Source organism: Acartia tonsa, chromosome 11 (genome assembly GCF_053477335.1).
Source record: "Acartia tonsa isolate MP-2025a chromosome 11, ASM5347733v1, whole genome shotgun sequence".
NCBI lineage: Eukaryota > Metazoa > Arthropoda > Copepoda > Calanoida > Acartiidae > Acartia > Acartia tonsa.
The window spans coordinates 3,409,808-3,437,266 of NC_137270.1; the positions used below are offsets into that span (position 1 = coordinate 3,409,808).

A 27,459-nucleotide genomic window follows, 5' to 3' on the forward strand; every position below is an offset into this window, starting at 1 on the left:
TTATATAGGATAGACTGTAAGTTTGGTGAATCAACCTTCATAGGGAGCAGTTTGTCATACAGGTTATGATATAAGATATGAAGAAATATTGACAACTCATGAAAAATGATATCAAATAATATCCAATTCACTGTAAAATAGAACAATTAAAATAATCATTATGCTGTGTTTTGCACATGAAAGGTGAAGACCACCTAGATGTAAAAAAAACATCCACAAAAATAGGGCTGCATTGCATGGTCATTATTTGAATTGTACTACATGATAGATTTAGCAAAATGTTAGATTATGAGAAACATTTCTAACTTACTGAAAATTATTCCACAAATAACCAAAACTTTCTGTTTAACACAACATAAAAGTCACCAGATACATTAGATCCCCAATTTAAAATAATTTAAAATTTTTTTTTATATCTGAGGTGAATTCTTAAGAAAACTTTTGCCCCACTAAAATTTTAAAGGGGCAAAATTATCCCCTCTAAATTTTTGGTTTGCCTCACTGATTTAAGTGGGGCAAAAGTTTTTTAAGAATTCACCTCTGTTCTTTGAGACTTTTTGATTATGTCATTCTTATATTATCATTTTAGAGTCATTATGCATCAACAATAACATTAAAAAACTTGTATACATGAAAAGTAGGGTAACAGGTAGGACCTTGTACATGAATTGATGTATCTGGATGTATTGGTGTTGACCAGAATGGTCATTCTCATCAAAATAAACTTACAGGATCTTTGTCTGTCTGCGTGTAAAAAAGGATCATGATAATCACTGAACTAATACAGTTCACCTTTACAATGAAGCTCCTCATAGATCCTTAGCAGGTTTATAACTATTTTGGGGGAGGGTACCAACACCTCCCAAAATAATTAGCTAAAAGATACAAAAATATATTTAAAGGGGCAGCAAAGCGGCGCCAGTTTCAAAGTTACGTTCTTCAAAACTGACACAGCCTTGCTGCCTTTTTAAATACTTTTTGGTAAACAACTGATCATAGATTTTAAAGAAAAAAATAAATTGCCGCTAGAGGCCTCTAGGACGTGCCTTATATTAAGGAACAAGATCTGTGTGTACCTAAGGATCTTGCAAACCACTGAACCAATACAGTTTTTCTTTACAGTGTTGCTAGATGACAAATATTCTTTACCAAAGAAATTAACCGTTCAAGATTTTTCTTTTTTTAAAAATGACTTCACAAAAACTTTTTTTTAATGGGAACCTCCACCTGCCCCTACAAAAGGCATTTCAATCACATATATTAATGCATTTTTTGAATGAATAGAAAATTAAATTGTCCTAAGAATCAAAATGATTGTTATTGCTTTTAAATGACAGACTAATTCATAGAATTAAAAAGTAGTTAAATATTAGGATCATTATTTATTTACAACTGTTTTATTTTAATAGCTACATGCATAAAAACAGACCTTTTATGATACATTCTTATAAAAGGACTCATAAACACCTTTAAAACTTTAGTAATATTTGTCTTTTGTTAAAAAATCTCATTAACTTTATTTTGGAAAGTTTGTTAGCTCATTTATAATTTGCAATATTTTTAAATCTAATTGAAATTTAGGGTAAAAATGTTGGGGAGTATCTTTCTATTTTCTTAATTTTATTAAATATCAAACTTAAGCTTAAAGTTTGTTTTATAAATTTTATGCTTGCAAAATTATGAATTATTAATAGCAAAAGTAAAATACTTTGCAAGGGCTTATTTTGATATTTAAAACTGAAGTGCTATGAAATTATGATAATTAGTTATAAATCATTTATAATCTTTATTGCAAGAAACATACAATCAACAAAAGTTTTAAATTCTAATTTTTGCTTGACAGCAATTTATTGATGGTGGAGGTTAATACCATTTTCTGAAGAGGAAAATTATTGTTTATATATATATATATTTTGTTCCTTGCTAAAACATTAGTATTTTGCAGACATGCAGCTAAACGGTTTAGAATCATATTTTATGTTTAATGACAAATGAGAGATCATTTTTCTAGTCCATACTTTAGAGTAACTTTACTGTTAAGTATTTTTTAAAGAATATCAAAATGAAAACCCAAATTCTAAGAAATAATAATGTACTTTCCATTATGGCATAGAATTAACTTTCTAAAAATGATTCTGAGCCATACTGAAAATTTGTGTATCGATTGCAATATTAAATTTTTCTTAAAAAATTGTATGGAAATAATAAAATTAATCTCTGAAATGTTAAACCTAACCTTGTGAAAAGAAAGGAATAATAATATGTCAATAAAAAGTATATTCTAATATTGAAATATATCCATTTATGGAATACAATTAACTTAAGATTAAATTAACACACAAATTCATTATGTAAACTAATGAAGAAAAAGTGCATATAGCTTTTTTATTTCAGTATGAGATGTGAATTTAGAAGTGTTGGAGACATTAAATAATTGACAATGGTTCATGAATTTAAAACTTTTTATTAAAGTGGTTGGAAAATATAGAATAATTTCTCCTTTGATATTATCATCTTTTTTTATTTTTCCCAGACAAAAATCAGAAAAAAATTAATTCTTCTTTCATAATAAAATCATATGAATGTTTTTTTTGCAGAAAAATATCTTTTTAGGTTTGTAAAATTTATGAAATATTTTCAAATTAAAATGTACTTGTCTATATGGTACAATTTGCATGTTATATATTTTTGAATGATTTTTACTGTGCTGTGCTATTTGTTTGGTTATACCCTTTGTTGCTTTTTTATTATAATTAACATTTTTTTATAAATTACCAGGTATCAGGTAAATCTTATTTTTAATTTTTATATATTTTAAAAATATAAAACATGGATGTCAAAATCCATAAAAGCTAAGTTCTGAAATGGTAGAACAAACAAACATTAACACGTGTAGAGTCAGAACTGAGATTCTTTGCAATTATCCTAATAATCAGTATTTCAAAAATCAGATCAATTGGATAATTATATCACATAAAAATTTGCTGTTAAAAAAGTTAAAATCAATATGGTTGAAATGTATGTACAGACATTCTAGTAAGATTATAGAGTTGCTACGCTTTCTAAATCGTAATTAACTACTACAGGAATCACCAGAAAAGAGCTAAATGTCATTAATTTGCGGAACCGACCTTAATTATATAAAAGCTTTGCTTTTAATAATATGTTATTTTTTGTTTCAGGTCACTGTTGTTAGGTGACCAAGAATCTGTTAGAGATCCAGCCAGAGGTGTTAAATTGATTAAAAATCAGGTAAATCTGATTATATTTTTCCAGTAACATTAACAAAACAAAACAACTTTGCTATTCTGTCTGTCAGTATGTATGCAATAATTCTATACTCCTGACCTTCATCAAGTATTTAAACAATTTTCTTGTATTCATTCGAATCCGGTGGATAGGAACCGGTTCTCATCCATACGAAAAAACTATGTCTAGCATCGTATTATATCCAGCTTTCTACGAATATAGAAATGTACAATCATAGGATTAAAACTAGTTTTTTTAACCAGTGACTTTGTCACCTCGGGGCTAAAAAAACTAGTTTTAATCTCATAATTGTACATTCTATATCTGCGGAAAGCCGTTTATAATACGATGCGAGAAATAACTATTAAAAATTCCAACAAACAAATAAATTGACAGTTTCTCTAATTTGCATTTTGATCACAAATTTTTTTTTAAAATAATGTTTTTTTTGCTGATTCCAAGATAAAGGTTAAGTAAAGTTTTGTATATATAAATGATTAGGTTAGGTTTTAAACCGGTATTCTAATGTTCTTTGTTGTCTTCTAGGTAGCTGAAGATCTCTTTGGTCCTGATGGAAGAGTATTTCCTTGGAAATTTGACGGAGTATATACAGTTGACTTTGCTGTACATCCAACCATTGTTGTGGATTTTCAAGACCGGTAATGATTTAAATATTTTAAATCTAAACTTGTAATTCATTTTTACCGCAATAAATTTTTTTTCAATGAGAATTTAAATTTGATTTTCAATTAAGTATTTAATAATAGTTAAATATTATAGGTTTGCCCATATCTGGGGAATGGCAATACAACAACAACAGCTCACTGAGCCAATATCTTTAAAACTTAGAATAAAATCAACTAACTCTTCATGGACGTAAGTATTATTGCATATTTATCAATGTGTGCAAAATACTAAGGTATAATAACCAACAACAGTGGCTCAACATGTAGCGCATCCACTCGACGCCAGGGAGGTAATAGGTTCAAATCTCAGGCCGACACCCCGTCATAACTTAAGACAGTAAAAATGGTTACTACTGCTGCTATGTCTGGTGTGTGACATAAATAGTAAGATTAGGGGGAATCCCTTGGCCCATACACACGCGCAACTCACTACCATGCACAGTTAGGACTTCTCAGACAAAGGTCGTCCAATCAAAGGATTTTACTTAACATAATATCCTTGGGTGTTAGAGTATTGTATCCCATTACATGCAGATGATGCTCTGGATTCTCTAGATGATCACTTAAATCATAGGAGAATCCCACCCTTATGAGGTAATGGTAAAGGTAGGTATAATAACATTTCAAATGGTCTTTACTTTTTCTGCTTACAGAGACTGGATGAACCCAGTGCCACCTCCTAGTATTTATGTTGATGACAAATTTTATGAAATAAGCATAGATCCTGCCACTTCTTTAGATTCAGCAGGTATAATTTTCCTTTTATATGTATATGTTAAAAAAGGAAGAAAGTTAACCTACACATTGTAATTATATATTTTAGGACTCTTTCACTTCAAGACAGTCAATGAGTCCTTCCATAAAACCAGCACTCCAGCTCACTTTACAGCAAGCAAGGTTGAAGTTACATGGGTATCAGGACCAACTCTGTTTACAATAGACTTTTTTGGTAAGTCATAAGCTGTTGCATGGTAATCTGACCTTAGAATATTTAAATAGAACAAAAAACAACACTAGTGTTGTAAAGAGACTATTGACTAAAGAACATAGGTCAAAAGTAGGAGTATAGTAATTTTAAACCTTCTATAGTCCTTTCCATAAAAATTTAGTTTGAAATGTCTAAATAGATTTGTAATTTGCCATTTAAGTTATAAGTATAAAATGACCTAAAATCTGTCATATAAAAAAAATGAAAACCACTGTTACATAGCTAGCAATTTTTAGACCAATCAGAGCTCTAATAAGAACCATAATTGAGGAATGGGCGTTTGGTCATCCAAATTGTTATTCAAATTTTGCTTGATGACCAAACTTTTATTGTAAAACACGAATCATATTTTGCTTAAAAATCCTTTTTTTTAGGGGAATATTATGATCCTTCTGTATCATTTCCCTACAGTAGTGACCCTCTTCTAACAAAACACCATATTGGAACTTTTGTGTTCAAAGGTAAAACAAATTGTTATTCCTTAAACATATTTGTAAATTTATTTAGACAAATATTAAATAGATGCATGCTGTCAAATAATTAATAAACTTTCTTTATTGCTAATAATCTTTATTAAAAATGTTTATATTTAGAGAAAAGTGCATTAAAATTTTACTTTCTGAAATAAAAAGTAAATTTATTTATTATTAAATTTCTTATTTCAGCTGAAACTCCCAAAGTGAAAGATGCAAGTTACATATATGCAGAAAGTTGTAATTCACAGTGTACAGAGGCAAAATATCCCTTCTATGCTGCTAAGTTTTTGAGCCCTGGAAAGTTTAGATGCTTGTGTGTTACAAAGGTACTATTCTTACTAATATAAATCCACTTAAGTATAGTTATTTATCCCTCTACATATTAATAAATTCACATTCTTATCTGTAAAAAAGTGTCCAAAGTTTAATTATCACGATGTGTTTTGCTTTAGGAAATGAATGAAATGGTTGGAATGGCAATCCCTTCTTTAATGCATAACACGGCTCCTCATACTCATGTATCTTGCACTGATGCATATTTTCAATCCGTGAATACCCAGATGGATAAGGATGCAGTTGGACTAAAGAAATGGCTCACAGTAAGTTAAAAGGAACCCTTGCAGCCTATGTTCAAAGTTAATTTCCTATAAGACCTAATTTTATAAAATTAAGAGTTTATTTGAATAAAAAAAGTTACAGGCATTTCAAAATTGTGTGTAGAGCGGTTGATAAACTAAGGAAATAAACTCTAATAAATCCAGCTCTAAACATAAAAAATGTATAGATTATGCCTAGTGTTGCTGAAAGAATGAGAATATTTACTTTAATAAGGACTAGAAACAACTAATAAAATTAATGTTCACTTTCTTCAGTTTTTTAAAAACTCAAAACTATGTCCCCCCCCTCTCTACCCCATCCAATTTTAAGAATATCTATTTTTGATTAATATATTTAATGACACTTTAAATATTGTTTTAGAAGATGATTAAAGTCCCTCCACATATTATGAAGTCGTATGATAGAATAACCTTTGGCTATTAGGCGGTGATTAAAGTGCCTCCACAGATTATGACGTCATATGATAGAATAACCAATGATTATTCTATCGTCATAATCTGTGGAGGGACTTTAATCATCTTAATTGTTTTACTGCTCTGATATTTAGAAACTGTTTGTTTGATCAATTTAAACTAATTAAAACTATCAGAAACAAAATGTTTACTTTGTTAGGAGGAAAAAAAACCTTTACCTGTGAAACCTCCTCCTGCAGGTCCTGCCTCTGGCAGAAAACGACGCCACGCAAATGAAGAAGCTGAGACAAACAATTCTTCTGAAAGTCAACAATCTCAGATATATAGAGATAAAAGAAATTCTGCGACAAATCTATGTATTGATGAGCGACTTGGTGATGTAGCAACAGTTTACATGGCGTATTTTCTTGAACGCACATTGTATCATTCTAATAAAAAGTATGGTTTTGTACAAGCACAGTATGATCCCAACAGGGCAAAAAATTATCCATTTTATAAAGGTAAGTTCATGTAAGATCTTGTAAACACCATGTGCTTGCTTTAAAAAAAACAAGGTTACTTTTAGTACAAGGAAGCGTATAGAAAATTGTGCTGGGTTTCAGGAGTGCGATTTCTCTGCACTCCCATCTAGGGGTAAATATAGGACAATATATGTGGTCCTAAAATGTGTGGTTTGCTTATAAACCATTTGTTTATATTAAATATACCTACCAGTCCTACAATCAAAACCAGGGCCTGGAAGCTGCGCCTGATCTGCACATAAGACCAAACTTAAAACCCGCTTTTGTATAATAAACTAAATCCCAAAAAAATGGATTGTATGTTTGGGAACAGGTTTAGGCGTCCAGCTGAATTTGAACGTTTATTAAATGAATATTTCACTAAGACTTACACGCGTCTGCTAAGTGCTAAGTTGAAAACAGAATTATTAAAGATTTAAGATAATGAATCTCTTGAGTAAGGATTTTAGAGATTAGAAGAGAAGTCACTGATAATAAAATTTTCTTAGGGAATTCCTTTTACATTAAATTTTCTATATAATCCTGCAGGGTGTTTTTATTCAAATGAACAAAAGTATTGCTTTATTTCACTGACTTGCCATTGACAAAAGCTAACAATTCATTAAATCATAATAATAAAAATGATTATAAATATAAACTTGTTTTTCCAAAGAGACGTATATTTGAAGACTAATAGCTCATGACTTTTTTAAGGGTATGGACAAAAATGTGTTCATTTTAAAATTTCAAAAGAAATTAACCTCCGTGGATTGTGTTAATAGTAGAAAAATGTTATGTATACTGTTAGAACTGTCATAAGCTATTTTTTTTATTTTGGAAATTAATACAATTTGTGTATCCTTTTAATCAGTCATAATCCATTAATCTTTAAAAATGATCAAGTCACATTGGAAAAACCAGTTTCAAGGCATGATTTGTTGAATACCATGAACTATTTTTATGATATAAAACTCTCCTCATCAATACAGATAATGATATATTTGTTGTTAAATTCTGTCAATGGTAAATGGGTTAAATAAAGCAATACTTGCTCCTATAATTAAAAACACGCTGTATGATATACTAGCGGCTACGCCCCTAGAGGCCTCTAGGGGCACTTGAGGAGGAGAGAGACGAATCTAATAATTCAATTTCTTATTTTAGATTTTAAAAGAAAAAGTAAAAAAAAAATTTTGGGGGGGGCGAAATTTTTTTTTTTTTTTGGGGGGGGGGGGGTTGCCTCCCCTCTCATTTTAAATTTTAGTTAAAAAAAATAAAAAAAAATTTTTTTTGGGGGGGGGATTTTTCATTCGGGGGGGGGGTGTCCCACCCCCCAAGAAAATAGTTATAAACCTTCCCGGGACCTATGAGAAGCTACCTTGTTAAGAATCAATTTTTAGGCAACCAATTTCCCCTTCAATATTCAAGCTCGGTTTTCGATGGTAAAGATGGTTTAGATGATGGATTTTGGAGGATAGTCTTTAATTATAATACTAACCAGGAATACATACTAAGGTATTATAATTTTTATATATAATATCATTAAAAAAACAGCCTTTAAAACTTTCCATAACCTAGGAGATATAGAAATCCAGACTGGTGCAATTTACGCGGAGATGCTGTGTTAGAACATTGTAAAAGCCACGCACGAAATTGTGGTAAAGATGATAACTACTGTTTAGTAAGTCTTAATCTTAAATAAGATTTCTTTTAATGCAAAGTTCGCTCTAAAAGATGTATTTCTTCCTGAAAAATCCAAATACATCAAGTTAAGATTTTACTTGATTAATTAGAATAACTTTAGATGTATTTGTGATATATTAAGGATCCATCAAAACACTTACTTCATATTTGATAATTGTACTCAAAATATATTTTATCCATATTTTTTTTCAGAACCAAGTTTGGGAATACTTTATGCAACTTTGCTACGTCATTTCAAACGTAAATTTGGGTGATAAACCTAACAGGTTCTTGTTACTAGCATTTAATAAATTTATAGTTGCTTTTTTAAAATTTAGACTATGCACGCAAAAGAGCAAGACATTTTATGATTCTTCACGCATTGAAACTAAGCATTTTTTGTTGAATGTACTGGTTTATGCTTAAAATATCCTTATCGACTAAGAAATTAAGTTTATCATGGTTTTAAAGAAAAAACTTTTAAATGATAAGCATTTGTTGATGAATTATCATCAAATGTTTTGTTGAGTTCAAACTGTTGTTAAAAAGTTTTGACACATAATTATTTGATTTTGATGAAAAATGAACATTTCGCAAAAGAGGTGATAACTTGAAATATTGTAAACAGTTTAATAAATGAACAATTTAGACCATTTAATGATCTTTTACAATCTTTAATTTATTTTGTTTTTTGAACGCAACAAAACATTTGATGATATTTCGCCAAAATATGGTTAGCATTTCAAAGTTTTTTCATATACACCCATGGTAAAAATTAATGTTTTAGTCGGTATAACTATGTTAAACATTCACCTAGTATATTCATTAAAAAAATACTTAGTTTCACTGCTGGAAAGTGCTTAAAATCACTTGCTCTCATTCGTGCATAGTCCCCTTATGTTTAAACAGTTTAGCAGAGCTTGTTAGCCGAACGTCATCCACCAGTAATCCTCAGGAAATTGATCTTTAACTATTTCAAAAATAAACTGGAAGTCTAAACATGATCCAAATATAAAAAATCACTCTTTCAAACTTTTTAAAATCCAAACGGTTTTAAATTTGTGGCTTAGTCGTAGCTTATGCCCTATGTTTTAGTATTCTAACTAAAACAATATTTTAAAAACTTTGGATCGAAAAAACCTTTTATGTAAAATCTATTCACTTTTAAAAATTGGACCCGGAATAAGACCTCAATCTAATATTAAAAATTTTTTTTAGTCCGAAAACAAACTGTTTAAATGATAACTATTACTCCAGCAAAGGACTATTTGTTTACGAACTTTATAAAAGGTGAGCCAAAAAGATTGTACATAAATAATTTATATAAAACAGAATAAAATAATACAGTTAGGAGGTTGAATCCATTTTTATAGAAGCAGAAATATTATCTATGAATACGGTTTTGACCCTCTAAAAACATAATGTATGATTCCATTTTCCCTTCTCTTGGTAATGAAATCATCATGGCCAATATGCTTTTTGAAATCTACCATTCCAATTTGCCTCTCTTGATGATGATATCATTAATGCCAATACGTTTTTTGTAATGTATCATTCCACTTTCATTATTGAAATCACACATACTATTTTTAAATTACATTAATCGTAAAAAAGTATAAAATACTATTTATAATTTTTATGTAAAATAAATATGATAACTAGTATATACCATTACTATTATGTCGATTTAGATAAGGAAATCAATGTTTCTGAATACGTTTGATTTGAAAGCTATTTTTGTTTTAGGTGGAATCGAAATTGTGTTGATTATTATGGAATAGATGGACACTTACATATTATAAGAAACTCAAAATTGGCATACAGAGAAAATGGTATTATTTTTTTCATCTTTTATAAATATATAAAAGTTAAAATACCTTCTTTTTTTTAATGAAAGAATAAGTTACTGTTAAAATTTTTATACTGTGACCTACATGAAAGAATTCTATGTTATGAGTGTTACCTTAACAATTATTTCATGTAATTTTACATTATCATAATCTTGTACTCTAAAGGTAATGATGGATACTTGAAACAACAAACAGTAGATGCTCCTTTTCATAATGCGTACAAAGGCCCAGGATTCATTGGGAAATACGACTGTAAGTAAGTATTTCTTTAAATTTATTTTTTATGTAAATATTGTATAGACAATGGTTAATTCTATTAAAAATATTGTTGTTAGTGTTTAATAAAAAATATATTTACTCTGTTTAGAGAAAACTATGTGATAGAAAATAAGACAAACCCAGTTCAAACTGTGGAATGCCTTCCTAATAGAAGAGCAGACTTTAGATCATTCTCAAAGTGTTTCCCCCAGGAGTGCCCAACATATCCAGCACCTACCACTCAGGTCAAATTTATCTAAAGACATTTCTTGTATTCATTCAAAACCAATTGATATCCCATTTTTCTGATCAACTGCAGTTCATGGTAAAATATTGCTGGTAAAAAATGCTTCCCAATACCTGGCAAATAATACAAGATTCCTGGATCCAGCAGCACAAATATTCCCCTAAAATCAAGGTTCCTGTTAGCTGGCAATCTTAAAATTTTCGAGGTTACCAGCAATTAATGAATGTTACTGGCTTACAGCAATTTCTAACCCATACCCTTTTTCACAATAGGGGAAGGAGCAATGATTAAAAAGGGACAGTGGCTTCTGATGCTGTGTGTTACTCTAAATAAGAGATTGAAACTAGCATCAAACACTTTTTCTGCATTCTTTACAAAGAAGGGAGGAATGTGTTGGGGATAAATTTATTTCGCGTTAAAATTTGTTTGGCCATTACATAAACGCCTTTCTGAAAGTGAAGGTATAATGTAATGATAAAAAGTACCTAGTAATATAAATCTCAACAGATATCATATCATCATTAATTTTTAAACAAAACACAGTGCGTATGAAGGTGCTTTGACTTTTTCATTACCTAAGTAAGGTAACTTCATTTCACTTTTCAATAAAATCTAAATGCACCCATTTTTGAGAAAATTTCAAGTTCAATTTTCATCCACTAGGAGTTACCGCATAATCATGATAAGAAAAGCAAAGATTATTTATTTAAAATTTTGAACAAGTTTGCTTTTATAAAGTTTTCATAAAACCACTCCTGAAGTGAGTTAAATAATGTCTTTTTTATCAGTTGCTTTGCTAAGGTCACGGAAATTCAGCCTGAAATAAATCATATATAGAGAGGTTTTATGACAGACTTTAAAAAAGCAAAGTTGTTCATAAATTTAAATAAATAACCTTTGTTTCTTGTCATGATTATATGGTAACTCCTAGTGGATGAAAATTGAACTTGAAATTTTCAAATCTAATTTTCTCAAAAACGGCTGCATTTTAGATTTTATTGAAAAGGGAAATGAAGTTACCTTACCTAGGGTAATGAAATGCACTATGTCCTAATTTAGGTTCTGACCCAAATTTAAAGCACCTTCATACGCACTGTGTTATGTTTAAAAATTAATAATGATACGATATCTGTTAAGATTTATATTACTAGGTACTTTTTATCATTACATTATACCTTCACTTTCAGAAAGGCGTTTATGTAATGGCCAATCAAATTTTAATGCGAAATAAATTTATCCCCAACACATTCCATCAAGTTTTCCATAAAGGCAGCCAGGAAGTCCTTGTTCATATAAACATTTCTATAACGCATCCTTCATTAAAATTAAAAGAATATATTTGTGTCTATCTGACATTGTGTAGATTAAGATCTTGCTAACCGCTGAAAGGGATTACTTGTCTTTTACAGTTAACAACCAAATTGTACATAGCAAAAAGGGGAGTACATCAGGGAGGAAGGGAGGAGACAATGGATCTAAAATTCATATTTCTAACAGTCTTGGACTTTGGGGACCAGAATATATGCAACTTTTATTATTTTGGCAAATTTCAAAGAGTTAGAACTCTAAAATTGAATTAATTGCCCATTGTCCCCTCCCTTATTCCCTGGGAGTACATGATAAATAATGAATTCAAAATTCGCGCCTTGTTTGTTTGTGAGTGGAAGATAGAACTCCCCCCCCCCCCCCGACCGTTAAGGGTAAATGCCGGCAACCAGGAAAGTTAAACATTCATGGCTTCAGAAAATTTCTTGATATGCTAGATCCAGGAATTTAATAATATTGCAAGGTATTAAGAAGCATTCGTTACCAGCAATAATTTATCATGAACTTCAGTTGATCCCATTTTTCTACTAATATAAAAATGTACAATCATAAGATTAAAACTATTTTTTTAACCCGTGGCTTCGGTATTTGGAGGAAAAGAATAATTGTACATTTTACATTTGCAGAAAAATGTTTATAATGCGATGCGAAATAACTACAGTATTTTAAAAGAATTTTCAAATATTTGTAGTTTAAGATATTTCTAAAGATATAAAAGAAATTCTACATCTTCAACATTACCCTTATAATAATATTTAAAATACATGCATTACTTACATATTTATATAGTAAAAAAATGTTTTTTTTTTACTTCAATGTTATTTATCTTTAACTGAAACAAAACTTACAAAACAAATTGGATGATTTTTTCAAAAAGATTTATTAACACAGTATCTAATTTTGAACAGCGACATTTTTTTAGTATCTTTAGTATCTAGTATTGTGAGAAAATGACATGGCATTTATTAAGATAGATTCATTTTCTATGTATGGTTTTCTATGAGACACAGTTGGCATCTATTATAACCAGGATTAAAGGGTGGCTACATAGGGCGGATCATACACTTGATCTTGTGATGTTTTTCTTACATAGATATAATTTTGTTTTTTAGTATGCTAATAGAAGCTGGGTTCCATATGGTGACAAGTTTCTATATACAAAAGTGACTTATCAATGCAAGGTAAACTTTAACTGTGAAAGTCCTTGTCCTTTGTTAACAAAAATCCTTAAATGTCCAGTTTTTTGTTTAGGAATGAATATTTCTTACCCGAGGGAATAAATGATGGACCAATAGGTCATCATTTATTCATTTATTAATTCTATTTCAACAATAAGTTAATTCAATTGACCTATTATGTAACCTATTGTTGTAAAAGTAAATTAGTGTTAATTTCATTTTTACTTTCTGTAGCTTTCTGCAAACAGAGCTTTCCATTCTTAAAAATAAGATGAAGTAATTTGTAATCTGTATTAACTTGTTCATAATATGTTGAAAAGAAGCGTGTTAGATTAAATATAAATTTGTTCCCAAAAGTACCTCCATAATAACTTTTTTTGTGTTATTTGGTTATTCTATTCAGTTTTTTTTCTCAAAAAATCAAATAATGTTTAAAACTTAAAATGTGCTACTTTTTAATATGTTGGATCATTTAACAGAGAAGTTTTTTAACTTACTCTTTATGGTTTTATTTAAATCACTTTTTTTGTCAGCTCTGCCTGAATAAGATTTAAGATTTCAACAAAATTTGCATTTTTTAGTTAGGAACTGTGTTTGATAACCTGCATCATAACCGTACACTTGCTGACTCCTGTGCTCTTGGTAGAGATCCATCAAGTTTAGATCCAGCTTTTATATATACAGCAGATGCAAATCCTGTACCAAATTGCATTCGTAAGTACACTTTACAATATTAGGTAGTTAGTTTGGCCAAAATATAGTCAACAGTTTATTTTCATCTGTTTAAAGAAGCCACTATAGTATGTAATTGCGGCTATGCCCCAGGTCACCTCCTCAACTTTCAGTTTTAATTCTAAAAGAAAAAGTTAAAAGTAAATTGTGGAGGATAATTCTTTTATAGAGATGATAGTGCTGCCCCTCCCCCTAATAGTTACAAGCCTTTCTAGGATCTATGAGAAGCTACTCTGTAAAGGAGAACCATATCAGATCAGTGTTTAGCGAGATCCTTTGATACCAACAAACAGAAAGACACACACTTATTATAGACATCTAAAATTGTATAGTTTTTTTTTCAGCATGGTGTGAAAGCAAGTTTCTTCCTACACAAGTAAAAAAGTAAGTTACACCTTTGAATTTTTTACATTAAGGAGGTTAGAATGATTTTTCTTTTTAAAAAATCGAGCAAAACTTCAATGATAATTAAAAGACCTGTATAATTTTAAATGTTCATGCAAAATTATAGTTAAATTTGGAAATTTTGATAATAGATCATCCTATTATTCTTTTTTAAAGTTCTACATATTTTTTATAAATAATACAATTATACAAAAGATAATAATAAGTTAAAAATGTAAATATGAAAGATAGAAAGATAGTAAAAGAAGAAGAGATAAACATTTTTTAAAATAAATAAGAGAGAGAGAGAGAGAGAGAGAGGGAGAGAGAGAGAGAGAGAGAGAGAGAGAGAGAGAGAGAGAGAGAGAGAGAGAGAGAGAGAGAGAGAGAGAGAGAGAGAGAGAGAGAGAGAGAGAGAGAGAGAGAGAGAGAGAGAGAGAGAGAGAGAGAGAGAGAGAAAAGTGGTAGAAAAGGAAGAGATTATGACAGAAAATGAAAAATTTGTAAGGTTAGAAACACATCAAAGAGAAACAAGGATGGCAACATCCATATAAAACCCAAAATCAGAAGGAAGGACAAAGTATCAATAACGCTTGTAAAGTGCAAAATATTAATTTGTAAGTTGTAACAAAACTAAAATAAGTTTGTTGCAAAATTGCGTCAATACAGGATACAGTAAAAGGAAATATACTTTTATATTTAGGAATTATTGATAGAGATGCCTTGCTTATAACATTGTACCTTATTGTCTTAGGAAACAATTTGAACATCCGAAAAAAAGTAGTCAAGGAGCAGTCTGGCTGCCAATCTTTTGTAGTCTATGAGAAAATCTTAGCTAACATACTCTGAAGGGCTGACCCTTGTTATAGAGTAGCTTACATTATAGATTACCATGCAGAATTTAACAGCTTATAACAATAACGAAATTAATTCGAATAAAATCACGAAACCTATACGTGTTTTTCAGCTTTAGTTTGGGGGCAACATATTGTAAAATTGACGACCTCTCCACTGAACCTAGTAATAGTGTCTAACTTTTTATCTTTGTGACGTAACAAAAATCGAAGGATGAGAGGGGAGGTGGGAAAGAAAACCCCTAAAAAAGAGATGGATTTTTGTTACATCACAAAGATAAAAAGTTAGACACTATTACAAGGATCTCTTCATTTGCTCCAAAATATTATTTTAGATTTATCTCGCTTGTTGGTTATACCTTATTCCTGAGAATGTTAATTAGTTGTGTGGGTTGGATGTGTAATTAGTGTTTAAAGTTATTGTAATTATTCTTGTCTCTAGTGCAAAGTATGTATATGAAAAAACAAATGACAATGGAATTGGACAAGTAGCTACACTAAGGTGCAATCCTGGTTTTGCCTTTCCAGGTAATCTTCAATCTTAAATTAAATAAACAGGACATGAATCATTGTATCTAACCAGCAACCATGGCTCAAGACCATGGCAACCATTGTCTTTGAGTTGTTAGGTTCGAATTACAGCGCAACACCGCGTCATATTAATATTGTTTTCCTTAAAATCATAAGACACGTTAATCTGAATTACTTCAGCTGCGGAGGGAAATGTACAAATAAGCACAACAGAGCACACAACTACAACAACAACTACTACAACAACAACACCAAGAGCAAGTGGAAGAAGGAAAAAACGTCAAAGTGCAAACGCAAATTCGAATGCAGGTGGAAATAAACTTAAGGAAAAAGACACTGTTACTGTTGAAGAAACAGTAAATGAGGTTGTGAAAGCTGCCACAGAGGCTGCCACAGAAGCAGCTACTGAGGCTGCCACAGAGGCTGCCACAGAGGCTGCCACAGAAGCAGCTACTGAGGCAGCTAAAACAGAAAGTCGAGGTAAAAAATATGCTGAAGCTCAGCTTATTTGTAAAAGAAACATGAACGACTACATCCATAAGGGCGAAGCTAACAGTAACTATTGTAGAGTGTCAGAACTGAATAAGCAAAATTTAAATGTATAAAATGTAAACAAAATTGTAAGTAAATTTGTTGCAAACCTACCTTAATACATGATACTGTTTAAGGACATAATTACATTTCTAGGAGTTGATTATAGAGATGCATTGCTTACCTTGTAGAATTAGGAATTTTTAAAAATTAGATAAACAGGATAATTGCATCAAAAGAAATTTTTTTTATAGAAAGGTTAAAAATGGGGGTACAGACATTCTGGTAACGATTATTGAGTTTCTACGCATTTTACATTATATAGAAAGTTTGAAATCAAAAGGACAATTTATCTAAATTAATGAAAAGAGCTAACTGTTATGGATGGATTGACTGGCCTAAAATATAGCAAAGCTTCGCTTTTAAAAATAGATATCCAAGATTATACTAAATATGAATACATTTGTAAATTTAAATGAGATCAAACAAATAATGAAGATATGGTTATGCAAATTATCAATTTAAAAAATATTATTATTGATATTATAAAAACTGCATACTTCAAACATTTTAAAACAACACATTGACACAAAATACACTGCATGGTTATTCTTAGAAACTAAAGTATAAAATCGCATATCTAAATGACAACACTTTACATTGCAATGTAAATAATTTCAAAAAAATATTATTATTTTTTACATCTCTATGGAAAACAAAAAAATGAGATTGCAAAGTAGTCAAAGGAAACTGATTTTTGTGAAGAATTCACTAATCTATAGTACAAAGTAGAATGATGTCTGTCCGTCCGTCTGTCTGTCTGTCTGTCTGTCCGTCTGTCTGTCCATCCCTTAAGATCTCGGTAACCACTGAACTGATTGGATTCTACTCTTCAGGGAATATACCTACTGGTCCTGTGGTGGTTTTAGGCTATTTTCTTGGGGGGGTGGGACACCCCCAACCCCCCAAAAAACAAAAAAAATCCCCCCCCATTTTTTTTTGTTTTGCTGAAGATTTCCTTGGTGCTTTTACGAATTTCGCCAAAAATTTTTTTTGATCACCTCTTGGGTCAAAGCCCCTAGAGGCTAGGGGCGAAGCCGCTAGTTGTTCATAATCTACTATATTTAATAAATTTGAATCGATGCAAAGGAAATTTGATATTTCGGTTTCTATGAGGGGAAAATAATTTTTATCCGCTTCTATAACAAGATAGAGCAGCAAGATCTTTGTTTACCAAAAGAACAATCTTCTCTATTTTGTGAAAGAGCATAAAATAATATGGAATATTTCTTTTGGTGGTTCTTTATTAAGATATATAAGTTTTACGGAATTTTAAAGTTGGGGGGAGATTTGAAATCTGCATCAAATTTTGAGGATTTTTTATAAAATTCGTTTTTTCTATAATTCTTTATTTAAAAGCGGAAATGCAATTTAAGTTAATTAATTTTGGTATTTGTGATTGGTGGATTTAAAAAATCTGCGCTCTGATTGGATAGCGTACATCATTCAACCAATTAGAGCGCAGGTAGTTTAAAATCCACCTATCCTATTGGTCAAAATTAATTAACTTAAAATGCATTTCCGCTTTTAGATAAAGAATTATACAAAAAACGAATTTTATAAAAAATCCTTAAAATTTGATGCAGATTTCAAATCTCCCCCTAACATTAAAATTCCGGAAAACTTATATATCTTATTCTTTATACCTAATTTTTTTTGAAAATATTTTTTTTTTGGCTTCTAATCGTTAATGTTTTTTTCAATAGTTTTCGTAACTTACATTTTCCTTACATTTCATGGCCTTTCCTAATAATTAGTGGATAATGTCATCTTTTTTATGCCTTAAATAAAATATTTTCAATAATTCTAACAATTTAAATTTCTTTCAGTGCTTCTTTGTTTTTGATTCTTCCTAGGGACATCTATATTGTTTGTCTTTCTGTCTATCCCACTTTTTCACACTAATTTCTACCTGAGCTGAATCTTTAAATCATTTCAATGGTGCGCCAAATCGGGGTGAGCCAACTTTCCACCAATGAGAGCACATAATTTTACGATTTGGCGCACCATTGGCGCACCATTGAAATGATTTAAAGATCCAGCTCTGGACTTTTAGTTAAAGTGATTGTGAACATTATATTTTCAAATCTCCATATCCATTATTTATATTTATATCTATTATTTATACAACAACTTTGATAGTACGGTATTAACTTTAAAATCTGAATTTTCTTTGATATGTTATATCAATTTAAGCAATCTAACAGTAGTTTTAAAATGCTTTACAATCACTTTAATTATATTTATTTTTAGTTTAAGTGTCAAATCAACATTTAAAATATTTGATACTTATTTTAATGTTTTTAGTTGGAAACCTAGTCTTGTAAGTGCAATATTACAAAAATGATTGCATATTACAGTATTATTTTTACATAAATTGTCATTTTAAATACATTAATAGTTATTTCTTGCATCGTATTATAAACGGCTTTCCGCGGATATAGAATGTACATTTATAAGATTAAAACCAGTTTTTTAGCCCCTAGGTGCTAGGCACGGGCTAAAAAAACTGGTTTTAATCTTATGATTGTACATTTCTATATTCATAGAAAGCTGGATGTAATACGATGCTAGACATAGTTTTTTCGTATGGATGAGAACCGGTTCCTATCCACCGGATTCGAATGAATACGAGAAAATATTTTATATTTTTTATTAGTTTTCTAACTTTAAATTTTGGAACATAAATTGACTTTTAAATGAATTTAAATCTTAACAACTAGAAATTATTTTTCATAAAATTTCTTTACATTTTTTTCTCTGTAAAATACATCGTGCATGCATTTCTTGTATTTTTTCTTCTACATTACAGGTTTCTAAAAAATTGATTAGTAAAAATACAAGAATTAAAATTAAATAATATTCATGAAATGAATGTAACTTTTATAATTTACATTCATTTTTATAAAATCATACAAATGTACACACAGGACTAGATTATTACTTTAAAAACAGATACACTAATTTGGTGCCTAAAAACAATTCAAAATTGTAGCTTACTATTTTGAAAAGTTTAATTATTGTTTTGATTTGGTAACTTTCTTAATGGCAAAAATATTAGGAGAAACAACTACACAAACAACTACAATATCTACAGACAGTACACAAGTCTTATTAACAACTGTGACAACAGGAACTTTTATTTTGTTTTAATCTAGGGCTATTATATATTTTAGCAAATAACTTAATTACCAGAGAGTTGATTTAACCAAGATAATTACACTTTCATATGAAAAAATTAGAATAGCCCAGGTAAAATAAAATGAATTCCTTCACAGATTCTTCAACATCTATTTCAACAGAATCTAGCACAAGTACATCAACAGACAACACTGTTTCTACAAGCACTGCTACTAAAGATACTTCTGCTTCAACAAATACTTCCATTACAGAGACAACTGTTACCACTACAACAACTACAACATCAACTACAACCACTAATGCTTCTACTACAACAGCGACTACAGATCCTAATGCTTCAACAGCTACATCAGAAACAACAACAGTTGTTGCAACAACAACTCAACAAGGTGCAATGACTGGTAAGTTAATTTGTATAAATATTTATCAAATGGTAAGATATTTATAATCCTATGCTATGATATCATGGTATGATAGGAATCATTAAGAGCCCTAATAAGATTATTAAAATGTATTTCAATGTTTTAAATTGTATTGAACACATTATTTTGGGAAAAATTAAAACTTTTAAAAAATAAATTAATACTGTTTCATGATTGGTGGACAATATAAATGAAATTTTGAGGTATATTTAATATTTATTTGGTATAAACTGTAATTATTTATTAATATTTCATTATTTAGGAAAACTTTATTATAAAAGTATAAATGCTTATAAAACTATATTTGTACACTTATATTTATAGATATCTTGAAAGCGAAGCTTTTCTATAATTAGGGTCGTCTGTCTGGAACAGATAGCTTTTTTCGTTAATTTAGGCATGTTAAAATTGTCCTATCAATTTCAAACTTTGCATGGTGATTCCTGTAGTAGTTAGTTACGATTAAGAAAGCGTAGCAACTCTATAATCGTTACAAGAATGTCTGTACATCCATTTTAAACATGCTGAGTTTTTAACTTTATAAAATAAATTTTTATGTGATATAATAATCCGATAGTCCTGATTTTTGGAAAAGTTCCTAGGACAACAAAGCACAATGTTATAAGCGAAGTATCTCCATAATCAATTCCCAAACATGTAGTATGTCCTTAATTATTATCCTGTATTTAAGCAGTTTTACAACAAATTTACTTACAATTTTCGACTTGTATGCATTTAAATTCTAATTATTAAGTTCTGACACTTTACAAGTGCTAATGTTCATTTGTTATACAGTTTCAGAGCATCGCTTTTAAGAATGTTGTCATCCTTGTTCTATATGAATTATAGGAAAGTTGTAATTTTAATGAAAGTCCTTTTGAAGATGAATAATACAAATTTGATTTTTATTAGCTGATAACACTAATCCTTAGGTTAGGTTAGGTTTTAGGCTAGGAAGCCGAGCGCTACGGCTAGGCAGGCAAGGGGGCCCAGCGCTGCGGCTAGGCAGGCAAGGGGGTTGAGCGCTGCGGCTAGGCAGACTAGGGAGCCGAGCGCTGCGGCCAAAGTTCATAGTTTGCTGACGGGGGGGGGGGGGAGGGGGGGGGGGGGGGTTCTCAAATTTACAAAATTGAAAAAAAATTTCTAAGATGATATTACCAAGTAATCTTATTGCACAATGATTATTTCCTTTTTTTATTGTTTGAAGTTTAAAGTGAGAAACAAAAATGTTTTTTTTTGTACAGTAATTAATATATTTTTTTTAGTGTCATGGTGAAAAAAACTCAATGAAATTAATAATTCATGTCTCAATGAAGGCAAAGTTAATATCTTATAATTAAGGACAATTTAGAATGTACCAGACACCAATTTCTAAAATTAAAAATCAATCAATGCCACAATTAACTTTCAACCCAAAGAATTTCTAATGCTCCTTAACAAAAAATCATTATAGACAAACAATACAAAATTTATAAATTTTAACTTTCCTACAACTTACAATAGATATATGTGTATGGTTTAGCAATAGCTTTATATTGACTTTTTAGAGGTTATTTCCATCAAAACACTTTTTTTATGTAGAGGATGAATTGAGAACAGAAAGAAGGTTTCACTGTACAAGCTGGCAAGAAGGTACAGCTGCATATTGGAAATATGACTACACTGTTCCCTCAGCTTGCTATAGTAAGATTTATTTATTAATTAACAAAGTAGATCAATTTGAAGAATCTTCTGAAAAAAATTTAAGAATTTTATATTTTTATTTTGAATTGTAATGTATTCTTTGGTAGTATTAAAAAATCTATAAATTTTCTTAAGTTAGAAATTTGAAAATTAATCTATAAAAACTTATCATATTATATATATTGTAATTACCATCAAAAGATATATATAATTTTAGTTGTTAATTGCACCGCATCTCTGATCAAAGATATGCTTGCAAACAGGACAGATGTACAACATGTCGGTTGGGATGAAACTACGTCTACTTTTGGGACTAATATCATGTATTTTTTTTTTCCAGTATATTTTTTATACAAAAAAATACCCTTATGTTGAATTATCATCAAAAATTAATCTAGAGCAATCTAATCAAATGTCAAAATGAATTTTGATTTAAAACTATTCAGGTTTAAATGTAATGAAATAGGACGTGAATTTGAGCCCCAAACAGCTCAATTCTCTAAAACTTACAACATAACTTGTGACCAAGATGCAGATGGAAATCCAGTTTGGTCATCAAACACCTTTCCTCCATGCAATTGTAAGTGTTTTGATTTTTCTTCAATTCAATCGATACATATTTTATAACATATAACATAATAGATTTTTTACATGATAAAACTTTAATCTAAAAGGGGCCAACTGTTTGATTCCTCCTGTACCTGATGCCTCCCATAAATTAAAACTGGTTGGCTGGAAAGTAACTGATGGCCGGACAACAACTACAACAACTACTACAACTACTACAACTACCACTGAAGAATGTACAACTGTTGAAACTACTACAGGAACTACAAGTGAAACTACCACATCAGGAACCACAGGTGAAACCACAACAGAAACAGGTACTACAACTACAATACCAGTGTGTGGTGGCGCAGGTGGTGCAGGTGGTGCAGGTGGTGGTAGTGGTGGTGGTGGGAGACCAGAGGCCTGGAATCATTGGAACAACACTAAATTGCCCAGACATGGTGACAACATTACATTCATGTAAATATTACTATATTTAAATTTATTATAATATTTATAATATATATAAACACAGATTATTTCATTAACTTTTCATTGATGGAATATTTAAATTTAATCTTTTTTTGTACGCTATTCAGATGTACATTTTTATGTAGGATTTTTGTTGCTCTTGTTTAGGTTTTATTTTATCTCTTGGTATTATAAGACAACCCAAACAAGGCAATACACCATAGAATAGTTATTTCTCGCATCGTATTATAAACGGCTTTCCGCGGATATAGAATGTACAATTATAAGATTAAAACTAGTTTTTAGCCCCGTGGTGCCGAAGGCACCGGCTAAAAAAACTAGTTTTAATCTTATGATTGTACATTTCTATATTCGTAGAAAACTGGATATAATACGATGCTAGACATAGTTTTTTCGTATTCATGAGAACCGGTTCCTATCTACCGGATTCAAATGAATACGAGAAAGTTAAATAAACTAGTCCGGTGAATTCCACAGTAAAATGTTTATGAGATCAAATTCAGCTAATAATAGGCCATTAGCTGCATTTAATTTTCTACAACTTTTGAGACAATTGAGAAATCTTTCACTGTGAAGATTTAAATAAACTAAAAAATGTTGATGTCTTTTAGTCTTTTTTCATTGCACAAATGCAGTACACCTTGAAATATTATTTATTGCATTTATTTACTTAGATGTAACACAAATGGATACAATAAGTTTGAATCTGACTTCACTAAAAGTGAAATTCAAGTCAATTGTGCTGTCAATAATAGTTTTGAGAATATTGAATGGCCTAATTGTGTCTCAAGTAAGTCATTATAAATATAATATATTTTTCTTGTATTCATTCGAACCCGGTGGATAGGAACCGGTTCTCATCCATATGAAAAAACCATGTCTAGCATCGTATTATATCCAGCTTTCTACGAATATAGAAATGTACAATCATAAGATTAAAACCAGTTTTTTAGCTGGTGCCTCCAGCACCTCGGGGCTAAAAAAACTAGTTTTAATCTTATAATTGTACACTCTATATCCGCGGAAAGCCGTTTATAATACGATACGAGAAATAACTATTAAATTATTAATTTAAAGAGAGTGTGCACGAAAAACATTCTCATCTGATTATCAAACCTTTACATCATCTCATTCATAATATCTTAAAGATAAGGGAAACTGGAATCTCGTTTCCTAAAAAACGTTTTCCACCAATTTTTACTACTAAATCCAAGATACGAAGAATTCCTTTTGTAGCTAAAACTAAACTTTTTGACATAGTTCTCCAAATGGTAATATATTTTCTCGTATTCATTTAAATCCAGTGGATAGGAACCAGTTCTCATCCATACGAAAAAAACATGTCTAGCATTGTATTATATCCAGCTTTCTACGAATATAGAAATGTACAATCATAAGATTAAAACCATTTTTTTTTAGCTGGTGCCTCCGGCACCTCAGGGCTAAAAAAACTAGTTTTAATCTTATAATTGTACACTCTATATCCGCGGAAAGCCGTTTATAATACGATACGAGAAATAACTATTAAATTATTAATTTAAAGAGAGTGTGCATGAAAAAACATTCTCATATGATTATCAAACCTTTACATCATCTCATTCATAATATCTTAAAGATAAGGGAAACTGGAATCTCGTTTCCTAAAAAACGTTTTCCACCAATTTTTACTACTAAATCCAAGATACGAAGAATTCCTTTTGTAGCTAAAACTAAACTTTTTGACATAGTTCTCCTAATGGTTATGCCGACTTTTAACACATACCATGCTCTTAATGTAGAGATACTTAGAAATTGATAAATTAAGCCATATTCTTTATCTAATATAAATAACAATAACAAAGCTAAAAACATGTTTTTTTTTATATCATATACTTCAGTTGGCCCATCTCTTGCCCATCTTTAATTACAAATTATTAAATTATAATATAAAATTATAAACAGTCTGATAAAAGTGTAATCTAAATCTGAATAAGTAAATAATGATTAGGTTATTTATTGTCCAACACAATAAAAAGGATATTATCATTTGAAATAAACTCTGAGATTCAGCACTTTACGAATTCAAAGGAGATCATTTTACCAAATTATAACGTTTTTTAAACATGAATTGGCAATTTTATGTCATAAAATCAATCCTTAAAGGAACCATGCAAGACATACTCCGCTTTAACTGCTGAAAGCCTGCCACGAGTAGACCCAATACCCAAAATTTAAAGCCTCCAGCTTCAATAACAAAAAAGTTACAGACATTTCAAATGATTATTTTAGTACAATGAAAGTTTTGAAAGATTTTCATTGCTAATGATGGCAATTTCAATATTAAATTACGTTGTCTGGAAGCAAAATTAATAGCTTATCTTTGTCAAAAACTTAGACTGCCAGTAAATAAAAACACCCCTTTTTATAGTCAAAATGTCTTTTAAAAATTCGGTTTAAATTGTATTTGAAAGCGTAAAATCATAGCGGGAAAAATTAAACTAATGTAAGATACAGATGCTCAGTTGTGATTGGTTGTTCAATGGACTCAGATTTTCTGTGTTTTTACATTTTTTCCTCCAAAAATACCGTAAAATTAAGACATAGGTCCTATATATTTTTGTTAATAGGACTTTTTTGGTCGGTTTAGCGAATGGGGCTTATAAAATGTTAAAGTTTGATAAACAGATGAGAAAGTTTATCATGCACAAACTCTTTAATAATTATACTTTCCTTTTTTCTCTTATGAGTATAGTACTGAAAATTAGAAATAATATTTAGATATTGAGTGTGATCCTTTTGCATTGGTTGATGATATTTTTGACACTAATACTAATCCAAATTTGAAGATCTGGTATCAAGGATATACAGGGTTAGTTCTTTATTATATTTTACAAGCAATTTTATTAGTATTCATATTTGATTGTGTTATAACTGACTTATTCAGATGGTTCTGCAAGGATAGAAGAATGCACACAAAAAGAGGATCTAATCCTGCAGTTGATATACAGTATGCACAATGTCAATGGGATAAAACTTTTAACATAAAACCAAGCGATTTAACGTAAGAAATTTTTAAAACCTTGATTTGTTGTCAAAGAAAAAATATTCAAATATTTTTTTCATAATATTTTATCATTGTATTGTATTAAGATGTGAACTAGCACATTGTACAAATGCTACCCAAGATCCTCTAGCAGCAGGAATTGATTATCATTGGGCATATAGACATGGACAAACGTGGAATACATACAAATTTCAAGAACATGAAAGAGTTTCCATAGGACAAACAATAACATATGTTTGTAAGAATGGTTACTACAGGTTTTACTTTTATAATTTAATAATTAATTATATCCTACCTAAGTTTTGCTCCAGCCTCCCCCATTATCTCAGCTACTATTAGAGCTATAGGGCTAAATTTTGGGCATGTCCCCTATGAATAAGTCACCATCAAATTTCACCCTTTTATTTAACTACCTTTGTTTTTAGGTTATTTTTTCTTAAAAATTCAAACGGCTGTAATTTTCTTATTTTTGAAGCTAGATAAACAATTTTTCAGAAATTGTGAATTTTAGATTACAAATCTCAAAACATAAATTTCGGCGGCTGCAGCTGTATTTTGCAGCCGCCAACTGCCACAGCCAGCGGGAAATCGATTGTGTGGCATGTCCGTATTTAAAAAGTCGCTAAGTTAAAGCCCTCTAACTTTCACATACAGAGATAGAAAAAAACGGAGGGGGGGGGGGGGCGTTCAATGCACCCCCACCCCCCCGACCGTAAGGGTTAAGCAGACAGGAATTATCATAGTTTTCTTTGAATCACACACTTCTTATCAATTGAATTGTATGTGAGTAATCATTTTTTTTCACGTTTCTTGGGACAATTTTACTAATACTTGCAAGTCATAAATTTTTACACATTTGGTGAAAATGTCAGGTTGAGGAGGAGTGAATTCTGAGCTCAGAGATATAATTATTGTAGGAATGATGATGTAGATAGAAAAGAACAAGCTGTTCGTACAACAGTTGTTCCATGTTTGGATACTGGAGAATTTCAATATCCAGGTATACTAAAGTTAATTCAAAATATTTCCATATAATATATTTTTTGTTGTAAAAGATTTGTTATACCAAATAGGTAATTATTCACTTTATCAGGATGTTACATTTACTTATAAAATATATATTATTCTATGATCAATCACTAAGAAAAAATAATGAAAAAATTGACATGCGATTGGCCAAGAAACACATTCGTTTACATTAATACACATGCTAATTTTTAAAACTTAAACTTCAACCTGACATTATCTTATTGGTTGTCAAACAGAAATATGTTATCTTATTAAAAAAAATATGAAAATATCCTAAGATTTATAATTGTTAGAAATTATTCAATTACAAAATTTCAAATCTTCCTTTACATTTTTCTTTAAGTATTTCTAAACATTTTTAATTTTGATGTATTTAGCTACTTGGGATATTTGTGTGAATGACATACTTTGTGAAGATCCTGGCACAGAAGATTTTCTTGTTCAGACTAAGGAAAATTTCATGTTTAATTTAGTTGTAAGATTTACATCAAACATTTTATAATTTTTTAAATTTACCTACAATAGAAAGTTTCTAT

General features: G+C 30.1%; 1 protein-coding gene across 1 annotated transcript; it reads left to right on the plus strand.

Moving 5' to 3' along the window:
* Positions 1–1,950: 1,950 nt before the first annotated feature.
* On the plus strand, positions 1,951–27,425 carry LOC145332448 (uncharacterized). The gene is made up of 32 exons (XM_080177438.1): positions 1,951–3,252; positions 3,796–3,908; positions 4,030–4,125; positions 4,589–4,683; positions 4,759–4,884; positions 5,298–5,384; positions 5,589–5,725; positions 5,852–5,998; positions 6,630–6,930; positions 8,331–8,445; positions 8,509–8,611; positions 8,827–8,900; positions 9,832–9,903; positions 10,360–10,445; positions 10,629–10,719; positions 10,831–10,966; positions 13,407–13,475; positions 14,054–14,186; positions 14,549–14,588; positions 15,885–15,970; positions 16,154–16,453; positions 19,957–20,106; positions 21,709–21,810; positions 22,028–22,133; positions 22,257–22,390; positions 22,485–22,839; positions 23,526–23,641; positions 25,609–25,699; positions 25,775–25,891; positions 25,981–26,151; positions 26,812–26,894; positions 27,301–27,425. The coding sequence occupies exons 3-32, from the start codon at positions 4,049–4,051 to the stop codon at positions 27,423–27,425; spliced, it is 3,825 nt and encodes a 1,274-aa protein (XP_080033564.1). The 5' UTR covers positions 1,951–3,252; positions 3,796–3,908; positions 4,030–4,048.
* The last annotated feature ends 34 nt before the right edge of the window (positions 27,426–27,459 follow it).

Excerpts from the sequence above, each read along its gene's own strand:
- LOC145332448 (XM_080177438.1), top strand. The coding sequence starts at position 4,049 with ATGGCAATACAACAACAACAGCTCACTGAGCCAATATCTTTAAAACTT. Across the intron at positions 8,901-9,831 it reads TTGGGTGATAAACCTAACAG|TCCGAAAACAAACTGTTTAA; the intron begins GTTCTTGTTACT and ends AATTTTTTTTAG. Across the intron at positions 20,107-21,708 it reads TCAACAAGGTGCAATGACTG|AGGATGAATTGAGAACAGAA; the intron begins GTAAGTTAATTT and ends TTTTTTATGTAG.